Source organism: Grammomys surdaster, unplaced genomic scaffold, assembly GCF_004785775.1.
Source record: "Grammomys surdaster isolate TR1022 unplaced genomic scaffold, NIH_TR_1.0 192, whole genome shotgun sequence".
NCBI lineage: Eukaryota > Metazoa > Chordata > Mammalia > Rodentia > Muridae > Grammomys > Grammomys surdaster.
In genome coordinates, this window is record NW_021604637.1 from 2759411 (window position 1) to 2778085 (window position 18675).

The 18675-nt window shown below is 48.5% G+C and overlaps 1 protein-coding gene across 1 annotated transcript in view; it reads right to left on the reverse strand.

The window, feature by feature from the left end:
- Itgad (integrin subunit alpha D) overlaps positions 1 to 17851 on the reverse strand; it is a 29618-nt gene extending 11767 nt beyond the window's left edge. Inside the window, exons 1-20 of the mRNA XM_028769342.1 lie at positions 17760 to 17851; positions 16014 to 16119; positions 13869 to 13972; positions 13668 to 13738; positions 13420 to 13534; positions 10345 to 10475; positions 9326 to 9471; positions 6829 to 6982; positions 6581 to 6731; positions 6323 to 6396; positions 5021 to 5150; positions 4794 to 4936; positions 4482 to 4622; positions 4185 to 4394; positions 3411 to 3541; positions 3159 to 3316; positions 2160 to 2314; positions 1809 to 1937; positions 809 to 882; positions 486 to 627 (exon numbers count right to left, since the gene is read on the reverse strand). Coding sequence (XP_028625175.1) covers positions 486 to 627; positions 809 to 882; positions 1809 to 1937; positions 2160 to 2314; positions 3159 to 3316; positions 3411 to 3541; positions 4185 to 4394; positions 4482 to 4622; positions 4794 to 4936; positions 5021 to 5150; positions 6323 to 6396; positions 6581 to 6731; positions 6829 to 6982; positions 9326 to 9471; positions 10345 to 10475; positions 13420 to 13534; positions 13668 to 13738; positions 13869 to 13972; positions 16014 to 16119; positions 17760 to 17796 — 2502 coding nt within the window. The 5' untranslated portion in view covers positions 17797 to 17851. The remainder of the gene's footprint in view (positions 1 to 485; positions 628 to 808; positions 883 to 1808; positions 1938 to 2159; positions 2315 to 3158; positions 3317 to 3410; positions 3542 to 4184; positions 4395 to 4481; positions 4623 to 4793; positions 4937 to 5020; positions 5151 to 6322; positions 6397 to 6580; positions 6732 to 6828; positions 6983 to 9325; positions 9472 to 10344; positions 10476 to 13419; positions 13535 to 13667; positions 13739 to 13868; positions 13973 to 16013; positions 16120 to 17759) is intronic.
- Between the last annotated feature and the right edge of the window lie 824 nt (positions 17852 to 18675).

Sequence of the window (18675 nt, forward strand, 5' to 3'; positions counted from 1 at the left end):
CTCTCTCTCTCTCTCTCTCTCTCTCTCTCTCTCTCTCTCTCTCTCTCCTTCTCACTTTCTCTCCCTCCCTCTCCTCCCCTCCCCTCCCCTCCCCTCCCCTCCTCTCCTCTCCTCTCCTCTCTTCTCCCCTCTTCCTCCCTCCCTCTCCTCTCCCCTCTCCCTCTCTCAAAAAAAAAAAAAAAAAAGTGGAGTCTTTGGGAAGTGATTAAAATTAGACAAGGTCATTAATGTAGGACCACATGACAGAAGAGGAAAGAAAACTGCCACAGATGTCTTTGCCATATTCCTTGAACTGCCTTGAGACTCTACCTTGAGACTGCCACCAGATGCATCTCTTAGGCTTGCACTTCCAGAATCATAAGCCAAAATCATTATCCTTTAGTATTTCTTTTCAAAATAATTCTTTATAACTTATTCAGTGGTATCTTGGTATCATGAACAAAAAAGGCCCCAACTGTCCAGTAGAGTCCAGGGGACCGGCTTACCTGTGCTCCTGTTACCCGTCGGTAAGACAGCCCTGCTGGGTAGTGGAACTTGATTAAAGTCCCATAGCTGTCCTCACCTGCATTCCATACCGTTACTGTCACAGTGAGCTCTGGGGAGCATCCCACCACCAAGACCTGCAGGCTGAGGAGAAAGGTCAAGCCTGATGGGGTGACTCCATTGGAGACAAGTTGGAAATTGGATCGGGGCAGAGGCAAGATGGCGGGAACTCTTGAACCATGTGCTGATAGTATTCCAACAGAATTCATTTTCTTAGAGAATCGGGGGTCAAGTGTTTCAGCACATGGAAGGAGACCACACTCACCCCGAGAAGTTAAAGCTGACGCCCAGGTCCGCCTCGCACAGGAGTTCCTGCTTACAGTTCTTCTCGAATGGAAGCTGAAACAAGATGGTTTGCTCCTTTAGCACCCAAGTCTAGATGAGCCTCCGACCTCGTTGGACTTTAGCACATCTCTCTTCCCACGGTTCTCATAGACACGAGCAAGGAACGGACATAGGCTGAAGGTCTCAACTTCACCACAGCAAGCCTTAGCTGGATCGAGTCCAATATGCACCACAGCAGCTACGCAGCAGACAGTTCTAAATGCCAATCATAGACACAAGTTTTCCACTGGGTGGAAGTTTGGGGAAGTGAAAACTTCAGGTGAGCCAGACAGTGGTGTTGCATGCCTTTAATCCCAGCACTTGGGAGGCAGAGGCAGGTGGATTTCTGAGTTCGAGGCCAGCCTGGTCTACAGAGTGAGTTCCAGGACAGCCAGGGCTACACAGAGAAACCCTGTCTCGTAAAACCAAAAAAAAAACAAAAAACAAAAAAAAAAAAAAAAACTTCAGGTGACTTAGATATGGCTACAATGCTCAAGAAATGTGGGGTCCACGTCAGCCACCAATGCAAATGCAGTGTTTCTGTCCTTAGTGACATTGCTTTGAAATGGGATAGTCAAAGAAGACTTGGGAGCTGGAGAAAATGTGGTAGGTGGGAGACACCAGGTGTGATCAGGAGTTGAGGTTGGCACTTAACTTCAGACAGGGAGAAGGAAATGGTTTTAAAAGGAGAATCACAGCAGACAAAGGCTCGGAGGTCAGTATGGGTGAAGAGAGACAGTGTGTAGAATGTGTTCATGTCCAGACATAAAGGTACTAGCTGGGTGGGTGCAAGGGTACGAGCTATACTGGGCCTTAGAAGCTGAGGGGGCATTTTGGATTTGTTGCCTGTGGTTGACAATGAGGATCTACTATGAGTTGTTAAGCATGAGGAGACACAATGTAACCATCCTGTGCCTGGGACTCCATTTGAAGCTACTCACGGAAGCTGTTATGTGGTCTTGTGAGCCCACAGCCAGCACAGGACGAAGGTTCATGGATGAAGCAGAGTCTCCTACCAGGGAAAAGTTGAGGCGCAGGATGATAGGGGTCACAGCATCCTCCACACAGTCCTGAGGAAGAAGGAACTTGAAGGACCACCATCAGTCTTCCCCTTCATCGTGGGCTCCTCCTCCTATGCCTCCAGATAGCACTACATCCAGGCTAAGGAGCCAGGCTGTCCTCCCAGCCATGTTCTCTCTGGCTTCACTGTCCTCATTCTTCTGTCACACACTAGTCTTGGCTCCTCCCCCACCAGTCCTGACCCCTGGATTTCCCCAAACCCTAATCCTCACTGGTAAAAGCAGCTTCATTGTTTCGCAGTGATCACCAAGCCCCAGAGTCTTCCTTCGAGTCAAAGTGAAGCTCTTAGTCTCATCAAAAATGGCACGAGGTATCAGACGGCCCGGGTCCAACGCCAGATCATACCTGACAGAGCTGTGGATGTCACCTGAAATAAAGGAGAAAGGAAAAATGCAACAAACAACTAGAACCCAGAACTTCCTGTTTACATTTATTTGTTTATTCTTGTTGGGCACTTTCCGTGACTGCATCAAGTTTTGGGACTACACTTAGAGAGACAATGATAGATGATTGATAGATAGATAGATAGATAGATAGATAGATAGATAGATAGACAGATGGACAGATAGATAGACTGTCTCTTCACTCACGAATCTCAGTCTAATAAAGGAGCTAAACACATGATCCATGAATGAAGTATGGGAAAAAGAATGTCCCCAAATTTTAGTAGACCTAAGACTCCCAGGGAGGATTATGTTGGTACACTCATGAAAGCACGTGTAGGAAGAGGATAGACTGAGGTGGAAGAGGATAAACTCAAGGAGGGACCAAAGCTGGGATGGAACTACAGGAAAGGATTTGGGTTTCTATAACTTAAAAGCAGTTTAAGGGGGTTAAGGGTTAGAGTGAGAAGGCTAGTCTCACATTTTGGAATCAAGCTGGTTTCTCATCAGACAGTGGGTGAGACGGTATAAGAATAGGTGTAAGGACCACTGAGAGAGTCTCTGCTTTGCTGGACACAGCCAGAAAGGTGGTAGCTTAAGCAGGGACAGAGGCTGAGGCAGCGAGGAGAGGAAACAGGCTGCAGGTCTTCCTGGACAGGAGCCCAGAGCCTGGATGGATGAAACAGGTAAAGAAAAGATTCAGGACTGATTCAGGCAACTGAGGAAGGGTTTTGAGAGATTTGTGTTCCTGGGCTTGGTCCGTCCTGAACATAGCCTTAGAAGCTTCTAACAGGGTGATGCTGGACCCACTTTTAAGAAAACACTTACCTAACAGGTCAGGTGAGCCTTTGTGGACAGTGAGACACACAGTGGCCTCTCCAGCTTCAAGGACAGTGGGAGTCCTTTCCCAGCACTGGTACACAGCCTTTGCCACCACCATGGGGGCAAATCTTATGGAGATCTCCACTTTCACCAAAGGCAGACTCCTGGGCACACAAAGGATGATGACGACACAATGCTGAGAAAGGGCCAGGACAAGTGGACACAGTGGGCAAGGGTGGCGGGTGGGTGACCTCTCACCTGAGCAGCAGCACGTGCCCCTGCGCTCCCACAGCCAGGTCCACCAGGCCGTCCTGTGTGAGGTCCTGACCCCCACTTAATGACTGCCCAAAATATCGAAGCCTCAGGGAGAGCTGGGAGCCAATGACCCGCTGATCAAGAAGGGAATGAAAAATAAAAACCAATAGATGATGGCATCCAGAGATTGGGAGAGTAAGAAAAAAAAGGATCTGGAGTTAAAGCAAGCAGTGTGGGGGCAGGGAGAATCTTAGGAGACGCTCAAAGTAAGGGGACTTTCTTATAAGTCCAGCTTGTCGTCCTGAGGGCACAAGCAGTAATGATACAGAACCACAGCCACAGAATTGAAATAGATTTATCTGTTCATCACTTGTTCAGTCACCCAGAAAAGACTTAGTACATGGAGTGCTTAATGCACTCACTGCTCTCTTTTCAGGAAGGAACAAAACAAACAAACAAAAAAGGAAAAAAAAACCCACTAAAGCTTGCAGAATGTATGTCAATCCTTTAGACAAAGAACACACAGCAAACGGAGGCTGCTATTGCTAGGGATCTGACTCAAGACTTTGATGTCCATGCTTAGTCTCTTACTCAGAAAGCTGTCCATAATGGAGTGGAGGTTGTGTGGATGCAAGCATGCTTCATACTTAGTTCAGGGAAACGGGCTACTAAGACACACAGAAAAGCAATAGCCACTCTCACCAGAACTCAGAGGCTGAATTTAGCCAACCCAAGACATAGAGAGGGAGAAGCTAGAACAGACTGACAAGGCCTCACCTGGCTGGACGAGGGAGTGATGTCCAGTCGTGAGGCTCCATGAAATATGTAGACAGCACCTCTGTTCTCCTCCTCTCCAGGTGCACCAACAGCCACATCCGCCAGACGGTCCCCATTCACGTCCCCCAGCACTGTCAGAGCCGCCCCAAAGCGGCCCCAAGGATGGCCCTGCTCCCCATGGAGGGTGGCCTCACACTGCCACCTGCTCCTCTGCAGAGCAAAGGCAGGGTCAGGCCCAACCTGGGCAGACCTCCATCCATACCCAGATGCCACCAGCCAGCACCCTTAACCACTTACCACACCAGGCATGGGGCACACCGACACCTGCCCCCCTCGGGGCTGCTCATAGTAATGGGGGGCTCCGATCAGGACCAGGTCAGTGCTGCCATCTCCATCCATGTCCACAGAACAGAGAGATGCCCCAAAGTAGGAGCCGATCTGGGGGGGCCGAGCCTGAAGTCATCTAAAGACGCCTCCTCTGGACAGGCCCTGCCTCTCTCCCAGTACCACGACCTCCTCCACAGGCCCCAAAGCCCGTCCATCCCCTTCTCCTCCACCCTGACCATACTGCCCACGCTCACACTCCACTCTGGCTTCTTCCGTACAAACCTGTGTCCCTCTGACTTCAGACTTGGGCCTCCAATGCCTGGATTCCTGGGTAAAGATGACAACCTTTCCCGTGTGCTGGTGGCGAGGGGCCCCCAGGATCAGGCTGTGGACTCCCTTCCAAAAGGCCAGTGCGGTGGAGTAACCTGAGGGGCCCAGACCTCAGCACCAAGGCTTGTCCTGTCTTCAGGCAGCCCGTCCCGCCCTTCTCGCCCACAGCCTCTTCTTACCCAGGTAAGCATCTCTCATGTCCACATTCTCCTGAGACATGTTGATGAAGGTGGGTCTCATATTTGGTGGGTATAAGAAAGCACCTCCAGACCAGCTGAAGCTTCCCACAGCCCCCAGAACTGGTCCATCCTGGCAGGAAAGGTTTCCAGGACTGAGCAGGCTGGGACAGGCTGGAGCAGGATGCTTTCCTAATCCAGAGAAGGCTGTCACACACACCTCTCCTCATTTTCTTCCTTAGTTTTCACCGGCAGTGTCTGCACTTTAACTCCTGTCTCTCCATACGTTGCCCTTGCCCTTGTCAGCTCTGCTTCCTTTCTGCCTCTCCTGCCTCCTCGGTTCCTGGCATGTGTTCTACCTTCTCCCACACCAGGATCAGGCCTGCTCAAACCCAATATGTAGGTACCATTCTGCTGGGAAACTACCATCAGTCTCCTTGGAATGTCACCTGAGTCCTTTCCCAATTGAACCCTGGCCGTTTATCTCTGTTCCCAAACACAGGGGACGTTCATCCTCACCCCCCATCCTCTCTGAGCTCCTCTATAACAAAGTCAACCCCATCTTCAGTGCCCTCGGGCGCCATTACCTCATGCTTCCCAACATTTCTTATTTACACCTTTAAACTTTTGATTATAGAGAACTGAGAAAAATTAAAAAACACAGAAAGAAGTGTTTAATGACCGGCCAAGCTCCTGTGACCAGTTCAACCTGGTTTCATTTCTGCTATACTCTGCTCAACCCCAAATTATTAGAAAAAATCTATTCGGATGCTCTAGGTAGACGTAGACGTAGACGTAGACGTAGATGTAGACAGATCCTCTTTCAAACAAGTTCCCTGCACTGTTAGCTCTGTGGTCCATGTGCTCTGGGCCCCCACCTCTCCAGCTGCTCACTGCCCCTTGCTCACTCTGCTCCCGCTGTATCCACGCTGTCTTTTTTCTCTTTGTGTAGCACAAGAGCTTTACGTCTGCCCCAGCCCCTTTTCAGTTGCTTTGCCCTCTAACTGCAGACATTGTTTTTGAGAGTTTCCCGGCACAGGCCTTTTCCCATCTCTCAGTGTCATCTGACCATCTTTATTTTTCTATCCCAATACCCAGTATAGTCTGAGAATTCTCCCTATGTGGTCTCTACCCATTCGAATGTATGGTCCGTGAAAGAGCTGTGGCTGTCTCCTGCTCTTCTTTATCCCCAGATTGTGGATAGCAATGATCAATCAGAGAGCTTAAGGACAAATCTGTCTCGGCCCCACCCCGCCCATGGAAGGCCCAGAATCGATGCCCATTTATCAGACACATTCCACTCACCTTTGTGAGAGCTGAACTGAAACCTTCTTGTGACATCTCGTGCTGAAAGGAACTACTTGACCTTGACTGAGTTCCTGTGGGTAAACATGTCATTTAGATTCTGCAAAGCTATGAGGAGTCAAAACAGAAGGAAAATGTGTTTGGGGCCTGAGCTCTATAGAGCAAATTTGGGGTGACTTGTAAATAAGGATAAGAATCAGGACTGCAGGGTAGCAAGCCATTCATTCAGCTCCACGGCTGGAGCTTGTTCCCACTTACCCTCAATGGCAAAGATTTTCTCCTGAAGTTGCCTCTGGATGTTTCGAAGTGCCACAAAGTTGCCCACCTTGAACACGTGGTCCTGGGAGGGAGCTGAGCCAATGGTGTTCAGCTCCTGCAGGGCAGCGGGTTCTCGGAAGGCATCTCCCACCTGCAACAGAGTGGCTTCTAAACAGTAGAAGTCCACTGGACCTTCTCTGGGAAAGGAGAAGGCAGGGTCTGTGAACCCAAGGAGGAAGAGATTGTACCCCAATAGCATAGCGAATGATGCCAGCTTTCTCTGCCTCGGGGATGACATCGCTGTACTCCAAGGGGTCTCTGTATTTCTGCCCATCTGTGATGACAATTAGGATCTTCTTAGCACTTTTGCGGGCTCCATTCGTGCTATGAAATAGCTCTTTCCTGTCAGAGAATAAAGAGAAATGATTATTGAGACATACTTGATTCCGGAAAGACAATTTGCAAAGGCTGTAGTTCCTCTGAATGTTTGGAAGTCCAGGACATGCCAAGCATGCTGCAAAAGTTATTCAGAGTTGTCAATGGTGGCACAGGTGTGCAAGCCAAGCCTTTGGAGGCCAAGGCAGGGGGAGAATGAGTTCCAGACCAGGCTCGGCTACATAGTGAGATACAGACACACACACACACAGACACACACACACAGAGAGACACACACACACACAGACACACACACACACCGACACACACACACACACACACACACTCACCCTGACTCTAATACCTACCCCCTTAATTCTTACCAACTCCATTGTCATCACTCCAAAAAAAGGAGAAGGAGGAGGAAGGAAGGAAAAGAGAAAGAATTCCCTTCTGGAATGCTATACTAGAAACAAAGACTAATAATAAAGGTATTTTATATTAGATATTTACTAAAGTCTAAACCAATGAACTTCATTTCTAGGAGGCAGTATGGTTTGGAGCAGAAGCTTTGAAGTCAGACATCCCTTGTATGTGCTAATTAACCTCTCTGAGCCTCTGATTCCTTCCAAGCAAAATAATAGTAAATGTGCCATAACTGTTCTCTAAAAAAATGGCTCCAAGTAGTTCTTCTCCCACAGAGAACCTGGCCTCCACTCGACTCATGCTTATCCTTCACAGTGTGGTGGCTTATTTTGCATTGCCAGGCAACCACTCTTATAGCTACAGTTTTGAGCCAGAGCAAGAGAAGACCGGCTACTCTTCTAGAGGTGCAAGGAACAGCCCACGGAAAGAGACTACATGTAGACATGGATCCAACTATTCCACATGAGCCCTTCTCCCAAGTCCTTCATGAGCACCAGCACTAAGAAGGAGCTCTCTGGGTTCTGGATACATGAAAGAACATCTGCAGAAACAGCTGGACCGGCCAGCCTCACCTGGATTAGGAAAAAGTATGTATGTTGTTGAAGCTACCAGATTTGGTGTCTGAAACAGTGTCTGGTCATTGGGCAGATGACATAACAGTGAACATGGAGGAGTGTCTGACAGCTGGTAGCTCTAACAACAAATGCTTAAAATGTCACAGGGAAGCCTCACACTCTAAGCCAGAACACTTCAAAAACACTTGACAAAAACAAGCACCCAACATGAAGGAGGGGATTCAGCAAATAGAAACTCCACTTCTTCAGCTCCTTTGTTGAAAAGCAGAAGTCAAGACTATAGTACAATACGGAACATTGTATACATTTAGATTGCCTTTAACAATAGAGGAAATCTATTTTTGCGCTGTTGTGACCATATACCATCAGTGTGCACAAAGGCGAGGGATGGAATCGGACTGTTCCGGGCAGGTGGGATTTATTGAGTCATTTGAATGTACCACTTCCTGTTTCTAATATACAAAATTATGGGAAAGAAGTGAGGCAGGAAAGAAGATGAGGAAGGAGAGGAAAGAGAGAAGAAATTTAACTCAGCACTGGACAGAACCAAGCTGCATCCAAATTTAAGCCTAGGATGAGCCCAGCTCTGGGATCCGGGCTGCTGGAGAGATACAGTGCATCCTGGCATACAGGACATCGGCCTGGAATTGTGAACCACTGTCTCTTTGCCTCATATAATTTCCCTTCCCAGGTCCTACCAGTGGGAAAGCATTGAGTGCTTGAGGAAGGACCCTAGGAGGGGCGTTACTGTGTGGTTTTAAACCCCTTGCGTTTTCTAGCTTATGTTCAAGGTACAGGAGTCACTACAATGAAGAGTGAGTGCATTTAGCCAGAGTATCTCTTGTTTGAGATGATCCTATTGCAGTGCCAAGGGGTGTGCAAGGATCCCAGGGGTGTACAAGGATCCCAGGGGTGTGCAGGGATCCCAGGGGTGTGCAGGGACCCAGGATTGTGCAGAGATCCCAGAGGTGTGCAGGGATCCCAGGGGTGTGCAAGGATCCCAGGGGTGTGTAGGAAACCAAGGATCCTGGACACTGAGACTCACTGCTCCACGCAGACCCCCTCTGCCAGACCCACCACAGCATGTGAGTTTTGTAGTGACAACCTGGCCCCAGTGCTGACCAGACACGTACAAGGAGCATGTTGAGGTCTCTAGAACCAGGCAAAGGGAAAATAACTGCAAAGGAGTCTGGTTTCACATCTGGGAAGTGGGCTCTGAAAAGGACTCTGCGTACACCCTCTTCACTCCCCATTAGTCCTCTAGAGCCTACTGTGGCCTCCAGAGAAGAACTAAGAACTGTGTTGACTCAGTATTAAGAAGTGATTTGGAGACCACATCTGAGGCAGCAGCAGGCAGGAGGGGACTCACACCACTTTCTGGATGCCTGTGGCTGTGAACGTCAGGCCTTGCAGCTGGACGATGGCATCCACCAGGCTCTGAGGGCTCAGGCTGTGCTTGAATTCCGTGAAGGTAAAATGAGTCTTTAGGATGTTTGAGTATTGCATCAGGGAGAACTGCAAAAACCAGCGGAAGCCCCAGTTCAGAATTCCCATGGTTCCTTCCCTCCTTCATCCCTCCATTTGCCCTCCCCTCCCCTCCCTTCTCCTTCGTTCTCATGCCTTCTCTGAGGTGTGTGAGTGTGTGTGTATGTGTGTGTGGTGTATGTGTGTGTATGCGTGTGTGTGTTGTGCTATGATGTACATGTGGAGGTCAGAGAAAAACGTTCAAGAGTTGATTCTCTCTTCCCACTACAGATTCCAGGGCTAGAACTCAGGTCCTCAGGCTTGTGCAGCAAGTGCCTTTACCCACTGAGCCAGCTCACCAGTGACCCTGTGTTATTTTCAATTAGCCTTTTCTCTTGGAAAAATTTTGGATTTATAATTCATCCCCCATGTACTTTAAGTTAAAGATATCATTGATTATGAAGAAAACTCAATAAGGAAAACTTCACTCACTTGCTTGAATTGTCTACAGTGAGTTTCAGTGTTAAGTTGTTTTTAAAAATCCTTTTGCTGTTGGTGTGTATTTATCTGTTAAATTGGTTGCTGTGGGGGGTGGGGTCTGGAAAAAGTCATGTTATATTGTCCGATTGAACCTGAGATCACATGACCCTGCTGCCTCAGTCTCCCAAGCACTGGAACTGCAGGCATGCACGATGGTGCACAGCTCTTTCGATGGTTTTAGAAAGCGTGGAGCTTGTGGATGCACAGGAAATGCCACAGGAAAGCCTCTTGCGCCAGAGCTTAAATGAGCCCTGAGCTGGCATGTTGCCCTCAGCTTAGCCCTGCCACAATCTCTTCCACTGGACTTCTTCCCCCACCAGCTGTGCTGGGCCTCCTTCCTGTATCTGTGTCACCCTGCCACAGGTCACCGTGTCCAGTATTCACCAAGGTGCTGGTGCTCGCAAACTGGCCCATCAAGGCTTTGACAAAGTCCTTCATCTGGGTAAAGTCACTTTGATCAATGCTGCCAGAACCATCAACCAGGAAAGCAATGTCCGTCTCTTGTCCTGAACACTCTGAAGTGAAGGAGAGAAGAGTCAGATGCATGTGTGGGCCTCAGTCATCTCCTGGCCACTTCCGAGCTGATGAATTTAGGCAAGTTGCTTAATTTTTCTGGACTTCAGCTTCCGTATCTCTAAGATAAGGATAACAGTCGTGCCTACCACACCAGATTATTGCAACAGTGAACATCTAAATTAGCACAGGGGACAGTGAACACCTACATTAGTACAGAGGACGCCTCCTGTAAGGATTGTTGTCCTTACAACCGCATGTGCCAGAAATTCTTGAGGCTTGCAGGATGCACCAGCAGAGAGTAATGAGTAAGCTGCCAGGTCCTTCCCCTTCCAATACTAAGGCATTCATTTCCAGCTACATGGAGCTGGCTAGCAATAGCTCTCCCTGTTCCAAGAATCCCTCTGGACAGGTGTGTTGCTAGGGTTACACACTACATACGGGGTCAACTAGTGTCCAAACTCCCTTGCTGTTGTGTGACAGGTTTGTCCAGATGCAACTCAGAGTCACCCCAGAAAGGGAACCACTACAGACCAAAGTAACAATTGCTTCAAAGTCCAGTTTAGAGTTTCTAACAGAAATATGGTGAGGGGGTCCCTGACAGGAGTGACTCAAAAGCCACCGTATCACCAAAAAGCCCACCCAAGCACAGGTCCCAGACAGCACATGAAAACTGCAGGCTTGGAGCTCTCTGCACACTTTGCAGGCAACTCCTGAGCCTCTCACCCCTTCCTGCAGAGAATGCTACTGTGGGAAGGGAAGTGCTAACCAGTACTTGCCTTCTACCCAGACTGCTGTCCTCCTGCTTACCAGCAATACTCTCAAGAACATTCTCAAACCTCAGAATCTGTTTCTGGGAAGATCTGGCTCATAGGCCCTAACTTTCAAAAAGATACTAGCTCTGGCCTCATGGAGGTCACACTGTAAGAGAAAGACATACCGCATGCACGTACATAAGCAGGGCCTTTCCGATTGTCCTCTCACTCACGCTGTAGTCGTAGGCTATGTACAAGACCCTGTTGTGGCCTCCACTAACACCCACATCCTGTGTTAGGCATGGGATGGCGAGCAAGCTGACCAGCACAACCCTGAGGTGTCACACCCAGGCCTCAAAGCTACAGCTCACCCCCCATGTGCCATCAAAGTGAAAAGGCTTTTTCCTCTCTCTGACTCCCCATCCCCCACTTTATCTGCTCCTCTCGCCAGAGCCTCAAGGGTGTTGGGAGAAGTGGAGGATTAGCACTTCCCTTTCTGCTTCTGCAGTGACCGCCGTCTCGGGTATCCCCTCTTCTGTGGGCCGAGAGATGTCTGGTGCATGTGATGATGATGATGATGACAACAGCTACCTGTCCCAGTGTGTCCCCAGACCTGTCCTCACCACCTCATACACATAGTCATTCATTTTATTGTTGCAGTAATCTAACGCAGTCGACACTACTGCGTTATCCCACACACACCTGAGAAGCCGTTGTCCTGTGTTTCTGCTCGTGCTTTCAGCCCTGTAATCAAGTAGCCATCCTTGTTTTCTATCAGGTTTGTGGCAAGCTCCGTCAAATGTCTCCTCTGTTTCTTCACCCTCCCCGATTTCCATTATTTATTTATTTATTCACTTTACGTCCCGATCGAAGCCCCCACCTCCCTCCTCTCCTCCCAGTCCCACTATCACAAATCTCTTCCCCCCATTATCCCTTCCCCATCACCTCAGAGAAGGGGAAGCCCCCTTTGGGTACCACCCAGCTCTGGGATATCAAGTTGCAGCTGGACTAAATGCATCCTCTCCAACAGCAAGTGCCTGAATAGAGCTGTGGCAAAGGAATAAACCAACCAGGTGAAGGTCGGCTGAACTCTGTGGCCTCTTTCTGTCAGTGGGGCCTCTCTGATAGTGGTTTTCTTACCAGTTAAACCTGCCCCACCCCCACTGCCAGTACCCAGCGCTTCCTGGTCCCAGACGATAGACAGAAGACCCTAGTCTTTTCTAACTCTACTAAACCCGCCTCTCTTGTACCTAGTTTGTGCTCCTATGCTCTTGGCAGCCAACTTTATGACATCCAGGGACATCTGTGAATAGGTAGTGACCTCTGTGGGCTGGTGTCATGGCTGCTGCTCTGACATGGGCTAAAACGCTCACTGTTGGTAGCATCATGGCCTCTACAGTCTAAAACACTGCTCTCACTGAGCATCCTGTAAGGCCCCTGGTTTCCATTCACAAGTTAGCGATGAGGCAGTTTGTCTGTATCCTCCCCTTAATGAGAATGTAGTTGTTTGACAGAATATTACTAATAAGGGTTATCGCATGCTATGTGCCAGGCAGGATCTAATCATTTTGTGTACCTTAAATCCTTTCATCTTTATAACTATATGAACACTAACCCCATTTTATCAATGAGTAAGCTAAAGTCCAGAGGAAGCTGCTATTACCTGGATACATGAAAAAGCTGGAGCCTAGATCCACCACCATTGTGCAGACTGACTCTCAATGAGACAACACCAAGGCCCATTTTTTCCATGAACAACACTGACAGGCCCACAACTGTGCATTACACCTTCTGCAGCCCTATCATCCCCAACCCCACCCCACTTGAGAGAGAGAGAGAGTCCTGGTGATTTAGTCAGGAGCCACCCACACTGTCTTCCTCATAGATTTCTCTTCTTTAAGACATGGTTTTGCCAAAAGAAGAAAACTAAGGAGTGTCTAGACACCTGTAGCAACTGTGAGACCTTCACACTCTGCTTGGCCAGCACACCAGCAATCCTCTGATCCAGTCACAACCAGCTGGGGTTCCAGTCCTCTTTGCCAGCCAGAATGTGCTCCCACCCACCTGCTGGGCTTGCCAAGGCTCCTCCTAAGTCACAAGCAACCCTCAGAAGGGAGCAGGAGAAGGCCCTGTTCTCTAACCACAGGATGCCAGCTCTGCTCCCCAGAAGCCTCATCTTCAACAAACCCACCTGGCATGGTAGCAGGGACTGCCTGAAGGAACTGCAGGCTGGAGCCTAGAAGGAGGCAGGAACCTTTTGCATACATGTTCTTTGCACAAGCTCTCTGTGCAGTTGGACCACAAGCCTGAAAACAGAAGCCACCGCTGTGAGCATTGCTTCCAGGGCATATTCTTCCTCCCCAACTCCCATCCCTACCCCCAGCCTCCTCCAGTCCCTGCCATGCCTCTCATGACCTTTCTGTGACCCAGAGAACTCACCAGCAACTGGGAGTTATTGGTGTCAGCCACCAGAGACAGGCCCAGGGACATGTTCACCGCCTCTAGGGGAACTGAGAAGGCAGATACGCATAATTACACTCAACCACATAACTTCATTGAAGGGGATAATCTTAGCTTGAATCTGCTAAGAGGAACACACTAAGAGAACTGGGGACCCTGATACCTGGGATAATCACTCACTGTGCAGTAAGATGGGTTGGCACATGCCAGTGTCAGGTGCACAGTCATACAACTGTCCTGTTCGGTTGACTGCCACCACCTCCAGAGGGGCTCCCACCACGAGTCTAGAGGAGCAATCACAATCCACAGTCAGAGCAAGAACAGGGGCACACTGAGTACAAGGAACAGTCTTGCCATGAGGAAGTAAGACTTTGTGGGGAAGGCCTGGGCTTCTTGAGAGGCCATTAGAAACCAGTCTTGTGTTTTATCCACATGCATGCAAAGGATGCTCACTGCCTTGTTTTTATGTGTATGCATATGTATGTGTATATTTTTCAAATGTACAAATATGTGTATATCTGAGTGAATAGATAGTTTGGATTTTTTTTACCAAAGTAACTTTTTTGCACCAAAATGACATTTCCCATTACTTTATGAATCTGCCCTTCTGGGCCACCTGTGAAGTAATCACCTTGAGTTAAATGGAACAACTTCCTGAAGTCATAAGCTTTACAAGCAAAGTGATTATAGACAATTGGAAAAATGTAAATATATGTAAGCAATTTAAATTGGACAATTTAACATGATTGTATCAGAATCTGTATCTAATTCTCATCATAGTGATGCAAATAGTTTATTTGTAAAATATTCCAAGGGAATTTTTTTTCAATTGGAAACATTTTATCACTACCAACAGTCTCCCAACCCAGACAAGAAAAATAATCAAATATTGATGTCTTTTCATGGGCCAAGGAAGCCTTAAATCAATGGACTTCTAAAGGCTTTCCCTTAAGAGTGGTTCTTTACAGAAAGTCACAATTCTGTGTGCCATCCGTAATTCGGGGGTGGGGGAGGGAGCAAGAGCTCCCTTAGGAAAACCTCCTGGGTGTCTCCGGGGTTTGTGACCCGATGACACAAATGAAGAGCAAACTTGACTCTTCCTTGCTGACCTCGCTCTTTCTATAGGAACTTGGCCTTTTTTCCTGACTCCATTGTGTTGGTTTTTTTTTTTAAAGTCAGGACAAACACAGCTTTTTAGAAATCAGAAAATTACCAACTGAGCCTAAAAACAGACTTCTGTGATAAATGTGAGGAGGAAATGGCTACCTTTGGGTGATGTTGTCTGGTGGGGTAGGGTGCGTCTGCTGGGACAGGACTCATGCTGATCTAAACAGCAGCTGTGCCAGCAAGCACGTGTGTAAAAGTGTCTTTTAGTTGACCCTTTAGATTTGCACACCAGTGTTATATTTTTAAACAAAGAGGAAAAAAACTCATTTGGAATCTAGAGTCTGTACCGGAAGCTTTTTCTCATTTCCCCAGATTGCCAGCTGGCTGAAGAGGCGGCTCTACATTCAGAATTCAGGGATCTCTGTGGCTCCCTGTTGGCTCACTGCCAGCACCACTGTGGCAAGGCCTGCAATTCCCTGCCTGGCTTCCCAAACTTTGATTATACCTGTGTCACATGTGACTTGAAATCCTTTGGTCCTCACTTCTGGGACAAGAGAGCAGGAGCTCCCCGAGGAGGGGCCAGCTATCTAATTTGTGGTGTCAATGCAAACTAAAAATGTAGGGCTTTCTAGGATTGGAGATGCTTTTTCCCCCGGTCTGCTAGTCTCTTGGCAGTTTCTAAGCACCCCTCCCCCAATTCCTCAAGCTCTAAATACTTTTGGGATAACTTCATCAACCTTAAACATGCCCAGCTCATGCCAGGAGAGGACAGCACAGTGGCCACTGGGCAGAAAGGGAGAGAGACGCCGAGATGGAAGTGGCTTTTGTGGACTAAGACCTCCAACTCCCAGCGTCCCATTCTTTCCCTACAGAACACAAATGCAGAAGTGAAACCATTGACAGTGCTCAGAGCCTGAGAATAGAACACTAAACTGTGGGTGTATTGAGTATGGGTATGGTGTGGTTACACTGGCCACACACAGAGATGCCTCTTGAGAGTACAGGTTCAAAAGCTCCTGTTCAAGGCCAGGCCTTACCTATACGTTTATGGCCTTTTCTGGGCCCATTGACAATAAATGAAGGTGTCAGAAGCCCCAGAAGAGACATGGAAGGACTTCTCTCTCACCCAAGGTGTATTTCTCCCAGCTACCACCAGCAGCTACCTGTCTACATGACCTGAAGGGAGTTGGCATAAGAGAGCAGGCAGGGCCTTCCTACCGAGATCCACCAAACTGTACCACAGTCTGTCCAAAGCTGGCTGCATCCTCTCTGAACACAATGGGGTTCTCCACATCCAGGTTAGACCCATGACAGGAAGCCAGGACTACGGAATACAGCAGGAGGGTTGGAAGTCATCAAAGTAGCCAAATCCCCAGTGGCCTCCTGGTCCCCTGATACTCCACCTCACTCCATATTTGGATGTCACCTGTACAAGAGGACCACCCCGTCTCCTCCCACTGGGCCTCCACTGTGGTTCCAGGCTTTGTGTGGTCTTCATCCTTCTCCCTCCCTCAAAAATAACCAAACTCAGGCCAATGAGATGGCTCAGCTGCCTGCCACCAAGCCTGATGACCTGAATTCCATCCCAGGGATTGCACCCATAGTGGAAGGAGCGAACTGACTTGGTAAGCTGTCCTCTGACCTTCACCTGCATGCCACGCCCACACTCCTGAACTCCCCTCACACATACATGCACACAAAGTAAATAAAGATGTAACACTTAACAAAAAATAAACCAATAAAAACACCCAACATATGTGATAGCTCACGCCTGTAATCTCAGCACTTGAGAGGCAGAGGCATGAAGATATTGTAAGTTTCATGCTGGCCTGGTCGACATAGTGAGTTTCAGGCCAGCCAGAGAGACATACAAGACCCCATCTCAAAGAAACAAAACAATGAACAAACTCCATTGCAGATGGCAACAGTTCAGGGAAATGTCCCCTCCAAGCCATTTCAAAGGACACAGGATCTGGACATAGCCCATCTACTGTGTTAGTCCTGGAATGGCTCACTCCCCCTTTTAGGGCTGGAGACTGAACTAGAGCTTTGGACAAGCTAGGCTTATACCCGCAGTTCCCCTCAATGTTACAGCCACTTGCTAGTGTGTGCAGGATCTCAGCATGCTCTCCTGGTCCTTAAGTCACACTCCCCTTTCTGATGACTACGCCCAAAACCTCACTGGGTCTCTACCTTTCCAAAAGCCTTTCTGCTCCCTCATATCCCCGAGCAACCCTTCTTCTTCCCTGCTCCACTAAGATTCCCAACTGTCTCTGGATTCTGGAGTCTACTTTACAAAGTCAGGAACAAGGACACTCCAAAATGGATGTTTGTCTGAGTAGGTGCCAGAGAGACATTTGAACTTGGAGTCCAGATGTTTAGAGAGCCGGGACCCAATAGCTACATGCTCCTTCCTGCCCTAAGTGACTCCCCTTTTTAAACAGACTGAAACCCTCAGGGGGAGCTGAAGTCAGCAGGCACCAGGGAACAGAGAAGCCAGGGGGCTCTTCCTACGGGTGCATCCATGAGCAGGCTCAGTACCCAGACCTGACATCTCTAAAGAGAAGCTGCAAATCGGGGCTGTATGAATCTGATTTTTAAATGAGATGTGAATGTGGTCCCAATACAGACTTAAAATTGTGGGCTATTCTCTTGATAGCAGTGGGACCTGCCTACTGGAAGTCAAGACTTGGAGAACACCCAGGTCCTGGGAAGTGGAATCCAACCTTGTCTCCTACCTGGTGGCTTCTGTGTCCTGTCCAATACACCTCTATATATGAGCCTTGGTTGTTTACTCTGCACACAGGCGCTGCTCACAAAGGCAAGTTACCTATCCTCCCTTTGATTCAGGCCCCTGTCCTCTCCTTGACTCTTCCTAAGAGCTCTTGGAGATGACCAACAGTGCCCAGTTAACCTGCTATGCAGAGACGACCCACAGACCCCTTTCCCCACTGTAAAGCTTACCCCAGCCATACAGGAAGATCACAACTCCACAGGCCATCACTGAGCAGTGCACTGGGAAGCCGAGAACTGTAGAGCCTCCAGGGTGCTAAACCTCCTTGGGGGTAATTAAAATAATGACTCAGGACCTCAAGGAGTGGGAGGAGGGACTCAGTAGGGGAAAGGGCTTCAGTTAATAGAACAGATATTCAGAGCAGAGGCAAAAGACACCCCACAAAGAATTGCCCAATGCTTTCCCACTCATTACCTATTGGAAGCTTGTTTCCTTCTCCTGGAGACGATCCTCTTCCAGATTTAGTTAGCCAGGTGGTAGTGGGATTCGGAACTAAAGGGTTGTAGGTCTCTGGGGCCTCAGGGTTTTCTAAGGCTGCATAAGAGTAGAAAGGGAAGAAACTGGACAGCCAGCTATAGCTGCCATACAGCACAAGAATGGGGACTGGAAGACCTTGGAGGCTATCCCAGAGAGTCAAGTGGTAAGCACTGGGGTTTGGGGGAGTCTGCCCTGGGTCTGGGTGTTGACTAAAGAAGTACTTTGCATACAAGTTATGGTTGTGTAGCTTGGTATTCTTGTAAGATCCCTAACAGTGGGAGTTAGGGGGTGTCTCTGACTCTTTTGCCTGTTCTTGGGACCCTTTTCTTCCTACTGGGTTGCCTCATCCAGTCTTGATGTGAGAGTTTGTGTCTAGTCATATTGACATGTTTGGTTGATATCCCTGGAATTCCTGCTCTTTTCTGACGAGGAGGGGTGGATCTGGAGCCAAAGGGATGTGGTGGGAGGGACTGGGAAGGGTTGAGAGATGAAAAACTGTTGTCAGGATGTGATATATAAGAGAAGAATAAATAAATTAAGAAAAAAAGAAGCACGTAGAGTCTTTTGCTGAGTGTAGTGACCCAGCTTGTGATTCCAGCACTTGGGAAA